The sequence below is a fragment of the Astatotilapia calliptera genome, chromosome 3 (assembly GCF_964374335.1).
Source record: "Astatotilapia calliptera chromosome 3, fAstCal68.1, whole genome shotgun sequence".
In the NCBI taxonomy this organism is placed as follows: domain Eukaryota; kingdom Metazoa; phylum Chordata; class Actinopteri; order Cichliformes; family Cichlidae; genus Astatotilapia; species Astatotilapia calliptera.
Genome location: NC_137424.1, coordinates 42,694,718 through 42,708,681, shown reverse-complemented (window position 1 = coordinate 42,708,681; position 13,964 = coordinate 42,694,718). Strand labels below are relative to the sequence as shown.

Here is a 13,964-nt window from a genome sequence, read left to right as displayed (position 1 = left end):
GAACCTCAGCTCCCCCCACCCCTCCACCACTCCAGCTTCGGTAGCTCTCCCCTGACCTCCGACCTCCCCCCCCACAGAGAGGAGGGAGGCAAACTAAAAGAGCAAATCCCTACAGGGACCAGTTAAGTGTCACATTATCCTTCTCCCCTCTCCAAGCCTCCACTACAGTCTGCCGCTTGTCTGCCCCCACAGAAGCCGCCGCCGCTGCTGGGGCCACCGGGGGAGCTGCTGGTGGAGCCACCGGAGGGCCAACCGCTGCCAGCGTTTGCCAGAAGACCAAGGAGCACGATGTGGTGCAGCGGCAGCGTGTGGTGGACCTTTGGAAGGACGGAAAGTCAGAGGGGGCCATCGGGCAGGAGCTGAGGATGCCTAAATCCACGGTGCACAGCATCATCGTCAAGTACCGCCTCAGCAACACAGTGGAGAACCTGCCGCGCAACGGGCGACCAAAGAAACCCTGAGGGGCAAAAGCGGGGAGGTGAACACTAAAACAATAAAAACAGGGCGACGTTTGGATGGAAAAACAATCGTGGAATGTAACAAAAATGAGACGAGAAGCCGAATGCATGAGAGCGTTTCCAAAAAGGATCCAAGGATAGAGCACTTTGACACAGCTGGAATGTGAGGGATATAAAGGGAGAAGAAAAGATCGCTGGATGGATTGAATAAGGATGGGAGGCAGAAAGGAAAAAAACACAAAACAAGCGGACATGAAATGTGAAAAGAAAAGTAGCGGCGGCACTTTGATCCACTAAAGAAAACAAGCAATCAACTGCATAAGGAGTGAGTCCAAAATAACAAGGGAGAGGTGAAAATCTGGCCTTGAGATCAAGCACTAATGATGCCCGGGGGGTGGTGGGGGTGGTGGGGGCAGAGACAAAAAGAGAGAGTACTTATCTGGAACAAACGAACCTTACTTTGAAGGCCTTGGCCAAAAAGAATGGGGGTGGGATTGGGAAAGCTGCTTAATGCAATCACAGGATTTCAAAAACTCTAAATTAGACGCCGAATAAAAAGAAAAAACAATGCAACAAAAGAGGATCTTTTTTTCGTTTAATTCCTCCCTATACAGACTTCTTTAGCTCTTCTATTTCTCCCTCTGAGACAAGAAAAAGATTTCCCTCCGGATCAATTTTTCATTCGCCGGCTGGCTGAACAAGGCTGTCCCCTCGATCTGACCCCGTACTCCCTCATTCCTCCGCAGTCTTCAACTCCTCCGTCTCTCTTTCTCAGTCGAACACGCTCAGATATGCATATATATTACACGCTCTGGAACTCGCACACAACCTGTAAAACCTGCAAACAAGTGAATTTATCTGCTGAGTATAGGCAGATGAAACCCAAACTCAAAATAGAGCGAGCGAGATAAAGTGGACCGAGATTATCTTGCAAAGAAAAAACAACAAAATCGAGGGGCGAAAGTTTAAAAAAAGAAGAAGAAAAAAGTTTTCTAAGTATAAAACACGACTTCCCATGGACTCTCTTGCCCTCTCTCGCATTCCTGAGTCCAAACAAGAAGCATAGATGTAAAAACTGAGACGATGCCTTTGTCCAGCGGTTGGCAGCTCTAACCCAAACTGATGGACAGCAAAGACATGTACTGTATTAGAAAGCATACTTACTGTTGCACCCGTTTTCTTTGGGGGGGAGTGGGGGGGTCACTTGAAGGGGAATATCACTCTAATGAAGTACTTACATTTCCTGTTTTTAAGCCTAATCACTGAAAAATACAAAAGATCATAATTTATGAGCGGCTCTTCCCAAAAGATGAAGACTGTAATCTGTCATCGAAGAAAAAAGGGAGACTCTCTTTGAAGGCGTTTTTTTCTTTTTTTTGTTCTTTGAGTTTCCTCGCTGTGACAGCGTGATGGATTCCACGCTGGAAAATGTCCCCTGAACCCCGAGAAAATAAAACATTCTGGACCGTGTCATCGTTTTTCCAGCTTGGTGTGCGCGCTGTGTGGCGTCCTAGAGATGAACCATTCTGCCTCGTATCTAAAGGGAAAAAGCAATGAATTTGGATTGCTTTCAGCTAAAACTGAGTGGTATTTCCCTTTGAGTTTAAAGGACTTAATGACCGGAGAAGTGTGGTAGCAGTGCGGCCTGCAATGAGAATGTCGTGCATGTCTGTAGGTTAAGAAATGAGTGTGAATGTGTGTGATTTGTGCCAACTGTTTGACATGCCTGTTTGATGTCAGTACGACTTTGGATAGCTTACTAGAAATATTAAAGTATTTTGTTCAAATATGTTTTTCTGCTCTTAGAAAATAAGCTAAACATCTTAGATCAGTCAGTATATACCTTAAAGTCTGTTATCCTGATTGCAATTCAGTCTAAAATAAGCAAAACTATGACTTGAAGCTCTCGTTGGTATTTTCTATCTAAAGAAAAGATGGCATTAATATGTTGTACGTGTGAAGTGCACACATATCGTCCGGCTCAGCAGTCGGGAGTATTTTAGCACCTTTCGGTTTAGCTCTGTTTTGGTTCAGTGACTGCTCTCAAGACTGTTTCCAGCTGCAGGCAGCTGTTTTCAGAGAAAATAAATACAATATATGCATCCTGCCCATCCCCGGGAGCAGCGAGTGATCGTGGTGGAACAGAGCTAAAATGACAGAATAGTGCACTTACAGTGTCTTCACCACTGAGGGACATTTTCCATAATTTCACAACTTTGTAGCTCAAGACTTCATGTTTACAGGAGTGGATGCATTTTAAAGCTAATAAAACAGCTAAGCTATCGTTAGTCATGAGCTGATTTTTATGAGACTGCATTTTAGGAAACATGTTCCTCCGGGTGCCTGACTGATATATAGGATCAACACCGATACTAATGTCTGTGATGTAAAAATCCGATATATCGGCTGATTTATTTATTTATTTTCAGACACACGAAACATGAACAGGTTTCACTCGCACTAGTTATTCATTTACGCTCTGCCCGAAGTCTGCTCAGATCCGCTGGTTGTTGTTTGTAGCGTTCTGAAAACCTATCCGGTCGTTAAGTCTGACATCACTAGCCGTGTCTGGGCCTAAACTCCGCTGCAGGTCCATATATCAAACGATCACTATGGCATTACTGAGAGTTGAAAAACTGTCTAAAGTCTTTCATCTTTAATAAAACGATCAGCGTTCTGCTCTACCAGGTGTAACAATTGAGTTTAACATCCAGGCATCCATGAAAATGGAATTTATGACATTTAACGGAGTTAGAAGTTAGCAGGAAGTTAGCTCGCTAGCTTCTATCTAAATACAATATAGCATGTCCTGACTGCGGGGTTTTGGAAACAAATTAAAACGTACAGCTCTGTTATCACTTCCAGCATAAATGAAGACAGAAAACTAAACAGCAGTGACGTTTGTAGGGTTACTGAAGTTGGGTTAGCTGGTATATAATGATGTGCTACGTGACCGCTAGCGACACAGCTATGTTAGCATAATATAAACAAGCTAGCTTTTTTTTCCACTCGATAAAAGTTAACGTGAGTGTTCTCGGTGGTCAGGAACAAATGTAATCGCATGGCAGGATGCTGTAAAAGGACCAAACTTCAGCCAGGAGAACAACTGAGATAATCCATCCACAATACGAGGTTAGCCATTCATATACTGCTGCATGGGCTGGGCTGTAGTTACATCCTAAGTTTTTAAAAACTGAGCTTAAATAAATGATTAGCGGTAATAAAAGCCGAGGGAGGTCAACAGTGATCACTGACTGTTTTAGGAGCTTTTTGAGATCAAATAGAAGAAAATACATAACATTAAACATGTTAACAACACAAAAGCCATATTAAACGCAGACTACTTTAGGCCCGGAAGTAGGATTCGTCACGTCATCACTTAACGACCGGATTGCCAAAAGGGATGTTGCAGAAGGCCCTCTGGTGGGAAAACTATGCAACGTCAGTGATGGCTAATGATGGTTCTTCCATTTCTTTTTTAAAATTTATCAGCCGTTATAAATGTCGATATCGTTCAATTGTCAATTAGCTAATATCGGCTGATGATATCTTAACACAGATTGCGCCCGTGAGCAGCTGAAGCCTGCTCACATGTGGTTAATCATTAAACTCTGGACAAGCAAACTACAAATGAAGGCCAGAAAGCTTCCAGTATCAAATATCTTCTACCTTGGAAAGAGTCTACATCTTAACACAAATATGTGTTTGGAGACATTAGGCTGCTGTCTGTATTAGTAGTCAGATAACATGGCAGTCACATTCATTTGAATGGACTGATTCTTATATAGCACTTTTCTGCTCTACTTGTATTCACACAACCTCTTTTTTGTACATCTAAGCGCTTTGTAGCCGACATATTTACATTCTGATGACTACATCAGGAGCAACTTGAGGTTCAGTATTTTGCCCGAGGAATCGAACCAACAGCTTTCCCATTAGTAGATGATCTGCTCTACCTCCTTGTCACAGCCACCTGAGGGAGGTTTAGAAATTATTTGTGAGGCTTCAGGTATTAGTAAGACTGAGAATAGAAAAAGATTCAGGGTCACGAAGGATACGTAAAGAATAATTTACCAATATGTTTTTTGGGGGATAATCTTTATTTCCTGACAATTTTCTGGAGTGGGGATGTCCTTTCTCTAGCCTATAAATAAAACCACTCACAGTTTCAGAGCTCGATTTTACGATTTGTACCTCCAGAAGCATATTCTTCGTTCTCAGTTGTATGTGAACCTCCTGCTACATGCACGTCTTACTTTTCCTCTCTTTCTCTCTCTCAGTTGGGCTCTATAGATTTCTAAAAAACAAGCCCGCGTTTTTGTGTTTTGTTTTGTTTTTCTTCTTTTTTTACTTCCTGAAAAGTTGACAGTTTAGAGACACAGGGTTGTTCTTGGTGAGAGGTTTTTGTATTGATGCACTCACGCAAAGCTTTTCAGCGAGGGGGAAAAAATGCTGCTTTTCTTGCCAACCTGGCAGCATTCACTTCTATCAAAGAGTAGGCAGGACCTACAAGGGAGAGACACAGACTGACATGTTGGCCAGGAATCATTTTTACTGCCTTTTAGATTTCAGATGCACCATCTAGCTCAGTCCAGAGTTTCAGGCTGAGGAGAAGATGGCTTTTCTGAGAGCTTGCACACAACGCTGGGGGGGCTGGGAAGGGGAGGAGCTTGAGTAGATAGAGCTGAAGTATTGCAGAGTTACTTTGGCAGCAGAAAGACATGTACACTGTTGCAGACATCGCTGAGGGAATCTTTATCTGGTATAGTACAAGTGCTTCATTGAATTTCTCCTCCTGTTTTATCTCCACTCCTTCTTTACCTTGAATGCCTTTTTTGGGCCCTGCTGAAGAGGTGCTGTGGGTTTGTGAGGGTTCAGAGTCCTTAATCTTTAGAACTGAGTCCCATTTTTCAGCAGGTGAAACCTGAAATGTTGTTGTTGGGTAGACCTTTTTTCAAATTAAAGATTCAGATGTCGAGCATTTAATTACCTTTAATGGTTATATTTAATGACTTTCCTTTGGCTTTTTTTGGCAGCATTATCTCACGGTGATTGTTTTCACACTTATAAAATCGGACAAATTCCACCAGTGCGACCAGGCGCAGCATTCAGCATTTACCAGCAAAGCTCAAAGTCAAAAACAGCAACAACAAAAAAAGGACTTTGGGACATCCACGTGTTTTGGGTTTATGTGACTAATTAATAGTAAAGATTTCCCTGCTTTTTTGCCATGGCAATGCTTTTAAAGTGAAAGAGCGCCAGCAGGAAGCGAAGAGTAAACAGCCAGCAGTGAGGCTGTTCTCACTGAGATAAAATCAGAAACAACAAGCATTGGTCCATTCCTGTGAGTCCCTGGTGTCCAAACATGGCGCAACTCTGCCACGAGGTGCACTCATTAAGTACCGATTTCTAAAAAACACAATAACCAGAGTTGTTGTTCTGATTTGATGACTCCTTCATTAAAGATTATGAATTGAAGATTTTTAAGGCGTACTGTGATTTGCTGTAAGAACATTAAAGAGAGAGTGTTTTCTCATTATTTGAACAGTCTTCTGTCTTCTGCAGCTTTTCTTTTTTTTATGCAACTCCTCATTTCTCCTGCTCTTTCACCCAGTCTTTACCTCGATTTGTTTTGGTTCTTATCAGATTTTGCTTGTCCCACACACTAACTCTCTACTGGCTCATTCTCTTGATCTCCTCTGTTGGCCTCCACTGGCGAAATGCCATACGTTTCCCCATAAGCGGTCCCCCCCTCTGGTCAGACAGACGCACACGGCTTCAACACCCCTCCACCCCCACCAAACGTCTTCACTTCAATACACTTCGTATGACATCTTTGATCTGCACAGGGGTGTTATGGCACTTCTTTCCCTGTGGCGCAAGTCAGACCTCTTTTGGTCCATTCTTGGCCTTGTTTCGAAAGGAGCGCTAAACTCCCCGTTGTACTCCCTGAGCAGATTCATGATGGTGCGCAAATGTGGGAAGCACAGATCCTTTTGCTGGCCAGCTGTGCAAAGAACTTAATTTTTATGTGTGCTTGTGTGTGTGTGCATCTGTGTCCTTGTGTGACCGTGTGCGTGCTTGTGGATAAAGTGTGTGTTTACTCATTGCTGGCCTCACTCTGTCCAGGTTAATAGTTATGCATTCTGAGGTTTGGTCAATATTGTAAACAAACTTGATACTGGATATGTAAAATGATATATTGATGTACTGTATTATGCAAGTTTTCTCATTAAAAGTATTAAAAATCACACTTGGGTGGGACTTATTCGCCAAAAAATAGAAATGGTAAAAAATGGCCTGTATTTATATAGCGCTTTACTAGTCCCTAAGGACCCCAAAGCGCTTTACATATCCAGTCATCCACCCATTCACACACTGGTGATGGCAAGCTACATTATAGCCACAGCCACCCTGGGGTGCACTGACAGAGGCGAGGCTGCCGGACACTGGCGCCACCGGGCCCTCTGACCACCACCAGTAGGCAACGGGTGAAGTGTCTTGCCCAAGGACACAACGACCGAGACTGTCCAAGCCGGGGCTCGAACCGGCAACCTTCCAATTACAAGGCGAACTCCCAACTCTTGAGCCACGATCGCCCCGCAATAGAATGAAAATTGCTGTTTGTAAGATTTTGAATTGCACCATGTTGCAAAATATTGACTTATACACACTCACCACACATCATTAGGTACAGCTTACCTAATGGGCTGGATCCCCTTTAGCCTTCAGAGCTGCTTTAATTATTTGTGGCACAGTTTCAACACGGTGCTGGAAACATCCGTCAGAGATTTTGGTCCAGATTTTGGTGTTTAAATGATGCTCAGTTGGTACTAGGGGACCGATCTGGACCACTGATTCAAGGCTGATTCAATGTTGCAGCAGAAATTGATGAGACTCAGTTTCCTGTTCTTAGTAGAGAGGAGTTGCATTAGATTTGTCCTTCTCTGTACCTTCGTTGTATCAAGTGGTCATTTGAGTTAGGTTGCCTTCCTATCAGCTCAAAGCAGTCTGGCCATTCTCCTCTGAACTCTGACATCAACAAGATATTTTCAACCAGAGAACTATCCGATTGTTCAGTCTGACGTCACTAGCCGTGTCTGGGCCTAAACTCCGCTGCAGGTCCATATATCAAACGATCACTATGGCATTACTGAGAGTTGAAAAACTGTCTGAAGTCTTTCATCTTTAATAAAACGATCAGCGTTCTGCTCTACCAGGTGTAACATTTGAGTTTAACATCCAGGCATCCATGAAAACGGAATTTATAACATTTAACGGAGTTAGAAGTTAGCAGGGAGTTAGCTCGCTAGCTTCTATCTAAATACAATATAGCATGTCCTGACTGCGGGGTTTTGGAAACAAATTAAAACGTACAGCTCTGTTATCACTTCCAGCATAAATGAAGACAGAAAACTAAACAGCAGTGATGTTTGTAGGGTTACTGAAGTTGGGCTAGCTGCTATATAATGATGTGCTACGTGACCGCTAGCGACACAGCTATGTTAGCATAATATAAACAAGCTAACTTTTTTTCCACTCAATAAAAGTTAACGTGAGTGTTCTCGGTGGTCAGGAACAAATGTAATCGCATGGCAGGATGCTGTAAAAGGACCAAACTTCAGCCAGGACAACAACTGAGATAATCTATCCATAATACGAGGTTAGCCATTCATATACTGCTGCATGGGCTGGGCTGTAGTTACATCCTAAGGTTTTAAAAACTGAGCTTAAATAAATGATTAGTGGTAATAAAAGCCGAGGAAGGTCAACAGTGATCACTGACTGTTTTAGGAGCTTTTTGAGATTAAATAGAAGAAAATACATAACATTAAACATGTTAACAACACAAAAGCCATATTAAACGCAGACTACTTTAGACCCGGAAGTAGGATTCGTCGTGTCATCACTGAACAACCGGATAGAAAGCACCTACCTGGGGGTTTTCCCTGTATTATTGCAGGGTCTTTAGCTTACCTTAAAAAGCCTTGTACGAGTTATAAAAACCTAAACCAACCTCACAGTTGGCATAAAGAGGGAACCATCCATAGAGAGCAAAACTGTGGATTGCATTGCACTGTGCCAGTCCCAAAACATCCTTTATAATGGTGTTGAGTTTGTCCGTAGAAAGTCCAGGAACTGCAGTTTTTGGCACTTTGGTGTCGCCGTTGCACGCTTCGTTTATAATGTGGAAGCTTCTCCCTTGGCTCGGAGGCACCCACCACAACTCCCCTCTTATTGATTTGGAAGAGCAGTGCCCTCTTACTGTTTTTGTGTCGAAAAGACATATCGCTCTCTTTCTCCAACAGCCCCGCATCCAGAATGCACTTTTAACCCAAATCACAGTGATTTATTGAAGGTAAAACCTGTCGACACTTTCAATAACACAAGAATCTGCTTTTCTTTTTCTGCATCGAGTTAGGAACGAGCACAAGGCTTCAAGTCAGATGTATCCGTCACAGAAAAGACTTTTCATGCCGAATTGCTTAAACTGAACTCGTGTCTCTTTCTCCCCCCACCGTCACCATCCGGCAGTGCTGAACGGGCCTCCCATGTCTGTAAAGAAGGAGCGGGAAGCAGAGCTGCTAGTCAACCGGCGGGAGCAGCGCAGCGGAGAGGTCATCTGTATCGACGACTAAACCACACAGACACGCATACACGCTCACACTCACACACTGAAATCCGTCTGCTGCAAAGACACCTTTGATTTCTCTCCTAGAAAGTTCTGGCGGTGAAACCAGCGTCGCTGAGCTCCACATCACAAAGTAATTGACTGACTGAGGGTGAACTTGTTGACCCGCTAGTGATTGTAGTTCCTTTCTTTGACACATACGCACGCATACACGCAGAAGTCCTCGAAAATGTTACTCTGCTGGCTGGTACTCCCTAAAAAGCTCAAGTCACACACAGACACACACATGCAGAGGACATTAGCACTCACGCACATGTGCACTTACTGTCCACGGACACACACCGACAGTGCACGCAGTCCAACTTGTCTCAAAAAACTTCCTGTGACCTTTTCTTGTCTGCCTCAAACCATTATACTCCTCATAAACGGCCTCCTCGCAGCGGCCTCCTCCTCCTCCTCCTCCTTTAGGGATGCTTCTAACCTCACACAAATGCAAGCATAAACACACACACACACACGCACGCAAACACAACGCTAAACCCACCTCAACCCTAGAAACCTTTTTAGATTTCTCAAGTAGACCATGTAACCTTCTTCTTCCTCCTCCTCCTCCCCTTCTGCTCCTATAACCCACGACAGGAAGCTGCATGTGAAACTAAACTCATTTCTGCCATTGCACTCCATCTGCCCCCCACCCCCCACCCCCCTCCTGAAGCATGCTCTAATCACAATAATGCTGTCTCGTGAGAAAGGAAGAAAAATATATATATACGTCAAGCTGTGCCTACAGTCGTTTTAATACTGTTTCTAACTCTCAGAGAAAGGCTGAATCTCCGATGTCTCAGTCCAAGCAGCTCCAAGCACAGCTCCGGCTTCTTCTTCTTCTTTCATTTTTTGTTTTGTTTTTTTTAACCTTCACTTTGTTTTGATGGTACATGTTCCGATAAAACACACGCAGAAAGGTATGATGCATATATTCAGGACTCGTCTGACCACAAAGTATTTCCCGCTTCCCCTCGTTCCTAGTTTATGTACAGAGCTTTGAGGTATTTGGGGGGTTTGTTCCAGAAAAAGGTTTTTCAGAAACCTCCTATGAATGTTTATAACCTTTCATAAGCAAGTCAGTGTTATTAAATCCTATCGACCACCCTCAGCACTCCTCCCTCCTTTCCTTCCCTCCCCGTGCCCCCTTCAATCAACCCTTTTTTTCTGTATTTTTTTCATTTCCAAGTTTCTTTTTTCGTTCTACAAAATCCTGTGATATACAGTAATTTACATATTTAAACAGCTCATTCGTGTTCTCTTGTGTTTTCACTCTCGCGATTATGAGTATTGTCGTTGTCGATGTTGCTGTTGTTCTCGCCGTTGCTATTTGAGAAAGAGCTTCTACCAAAAGACATTTTTTGTAACAAGAAACTATGAAAAACAACACAGTATGTGCGACACACGGTGCACCTCTTCGCCATGTTCGTCCGATGATTACGAAAGACTGTAAACGAAGAAGTTGAGCTAACTTCAGAAGTAGATATATTACATGAAAACTTTTTTTTTCCTCCCCCCTCGCTTCCATTTTAGATTTGGGGCTTGCAAATGACGTACGTGTATAGAAAACGGGACATGTGTAACCCTAAATGCTTCTATGAGCAAAATGAAAATGCATACTATCTAACTCTAGGAAAAATACAGTCATGCTGAAAAATTCCACTTAATATACCGCATCATTTAATAAAAAGCCTTAATAAAGAAATGTAAAGTCATTAAAATGAATTAAGAACCTGATGTCAACCTGTTAATCCTACAACATCCTCTCTTTTACGTTAAAAAGCCTAAAAAACAAACAAAAAAAAAATCATGGTAGACAGGAGTTCATTTATCCCATACATTTAACTCTTCCCAGGAAGTAGTCAGAGTCCATTTTACAAATGTTTTACAACCCCTGAACTAAAATGTTACATCAAATCAATCACTTAGTTCATTTTTTCTGGTTTTACTTTGTCCTCTTTCCAAAACGTTGTGTTGATTTCTGGGTATTTTGTGTCACTGTGTATGTAGTTGGTGCCGATTAAATGATGAATGGCAGTGAAAACATTTCAATGATGACGCATCTCCTCGTTTTTTCTTTCTTTCTTTCTTTCCTTTTTTGTTTTGTTTGTAATAAAACTGAATGAAATGATTAAAAAAATTCTCTCTGTGGACTTCATTGAGTAAAAAGCGCTTTGAGGCAACTGTTGTTGTGATTTGGCTCGATATGAATAAAACTGAATTGAATTGAAAGGATGATTAAACACAACACGTGCATTTAGAGTTCTGTGAAAAACGAAGGAACTAAGCCAGTACATAGCAGCCAGGTGTTGATAATTAAATGCAGTTGAATAGTTGTGATGTAAAAGCTGAAGTTTTCACAGTTTACTGGTCTGAAACATTCAGCTGTGTCAAAAAAAATCAATAAATAAATGCCATGGTCTTACAGGAGTGACCATCCCAGTAAGTTCACCTTAATCTCAGACAGTGCAGTGCTCAAAGAAACTGTAAAAACAACCCAGGAGCTCCATCTCAGACTCTACAGGCCTCAGTTAGCATGCGAAATGTTAAGATTCAAGACAACACAATTAGGAAAAGACTGAACAGTTATGGCTTGTTTGAAGGACTTTCAGGAGCCTCTTCAAAAAAGAAGCTTATGTTTGTGAAGTACGACAGAGTATTAGCTCCATGTTAACTAAAACAAATGAGAAAAAAGCCAAAATGTGGAGATTACAGTTGTCGTTTCAAGCCAAACAACTACCACGGCTCCTATACCCTCTACAACAGCGGTCCCCAACCTTTTTCGCACCACAGACCGGTTTATGTCCGACAATATTTTCACGAACCGGCCTTTAAGGTGTTGCGGATAAATACAACAAAATAAAACCTGTACCGGTACTAAAAAAAAAAAAAGATACGGGAAAAGACTCAGGGAAACCGAGTTAAAGATAAAAATGATTAAAAAATAATGCTAAAACACGATAAAAAACATGAATTTCACACCCGAGCCTCAACTCTCGCGGCCCGGCGCCAAACGACTCACGGACCAGTACCAGTGTGTGGCTTAGGGGTTGGGGCCCGCTCTACAAAATGCTTTGTTTAGATAAATTTGTGAAACAAATGATCGTCTGTCGTATCGTGTCTTGTGATTCATCATCCTCTTTATTGCACAAGGGTGTAACCATCAGCATCCTTGCATCTGTACACTGCCGGATATTTCAGTTTGTACAAATCCGGCCAACTCTTTCAAGTTGGGGGGGGGAGGTCGTTCTGACCAGATGCAGCTTTCTGCACCATGTTTTCAACCTGTTTTCAAACTATGACCACAATGTCTCAATGTCTCTTTCTTGAAATTTTCATTTTATTCTGAAAACAATCTTTTTTTGGGGGGGGGGGGGCTAAATGTGGCCCTAATACTCTTTTCGTAATGAAGTTACATCTGAACTTCTGGGACATTGTGAACAATGAGCAGACAAGAACAAAGTACAGATGTTTGGCTTAATGCACAGTGCTTGGAGAAAATCAAACACAACATAGCAGCACAAAGCAACTGTCAGCACGGTGGTAGAGAGGTGACAGTCTGGCCTTTCTCTGCAGACACAGTCCCTGGGCACCTTGCAATCACCAAGTCAATCATGAACTCCTCTGGAGACCAAAGTATATGTGAGGACATGTAAGCCTATCTGACTGACAGCTAAAACTTGGCAGAAACTGGTTGTGCAACAGCACATCAACAAATCTACAACAGAATGTGAAGGTGTTGCAATTGTCCTGTCCCATCTTGTGTTTCAGATCAGTGAATTTTGATCCTCTTAATACAATTCAGCCTCTCCAGTGGTCCTCTGCTCTCATGGGCGAACTCAGACTATTGTTGTCTCATAATTGTACTCTTTGTTCTGCCCTGTGGCATCAGTGAGCTTTGAGTACTATTATGTGGACCAGTACCAGTTTCTGCAATGCTACTTTTGACTGGAGTGGCTTCCATCTCACAGAAATTATTTCAGGGCAGGGATAGCTCAGTAGGTAGAGTGGTGGCCCCATGATCAGAAGGTCGGGGGTTCGACTCCACTGAACGGCTACCCTGAGGTACCTGAGCAAGGTACCGTCCCTACACACTGCTCCCCGGGCACTGCACTGGTGGCTGCCCACTGGGTGAATGGGTTAAATGCAGAGGAACTATTTCCCTATGGGGACTAACACGCACCCTTTACTTTAAAAAGCAGAAAAAAGACTTTTGCTGTCTGCAGTCTAAGATGATGAAGTTGGCTTCTTTCTGCTAGACTACAAACTCCATGCCACTCCAACAGGGACCTAGCTTGATAGTGCAGTAAGCCATTTATCTACCGTATTCAGCCTCACGGAGCTGTAAACCTTCAGTCTTTTCACACAGCAAGCAAAACTATTTTAGTCAAAATAATTGGCTTTATTACATTGGTACATTTTAGAGAAAGAGAGATACTAAAATATGAAATAGCATCACAATATTTTCGTTGATGCAGTATTTTGAATGGAATCAGTGAAAACAAATCACTGAGTCTTATTTTTTCATCGAGTAGAAAAAATAAAAGAGGAGTCAGTATCTAAATGTGCAAACATTAGCTATATTAAGTTTCATGTGGAAGGCAGTGAAGTGAGCAAGTTGCATTTTAAAGCTCTTAAATGTTATTTCTTCTCAGTTTTTAAATACCACAGTCACGATCACTTAATTTGTGTGAACACCACCTAACACCCAATTGTCTTAGTCGCTCTGCTCTGATGGTGGATGCTGCAAGAGTCTGGAAGCTCTGAGGACGCCGCGCTGATTCAGTGTCTCCCCTTCGCAGGCCCCTCTGCCTCCCACACGCACACATGCA

The 13,964-nt window shown here is 42.6% G+C and overlaps 1 protein-coding gene across 4 annotated transcripts in view; it reads left to right on the top strand.

Annotated features, from left to right (window-relative positions):
- Positions 1-9,780, top strand: part of chd3 (chromodomain helicase DNA binding protein 3) — a 54,993-nt gene extending 45,213 nt beyond the window's left edge. For 3 of the 4 annotated variants that reach the window (XM_026162175.2, XM_026162178.2, XM_026162177.2), the window contains one exon: positions 193-692. In XM_026162175.2, the coding sequence (XP_026017960.1) occupies positions 193-461 (269 nt within the window). In that variant the 3' untranslated portion in view covers positions 462-692. Of the gene's footprint in view, positions 1-192; positions 693-8,993 lie in introns of those variants that run through there. The other variant, XM_026162179.2, reaches the window with a different exon arrangement.
- Positions 9,781-13,964: the final 4,184 nt, after the last annotated feature.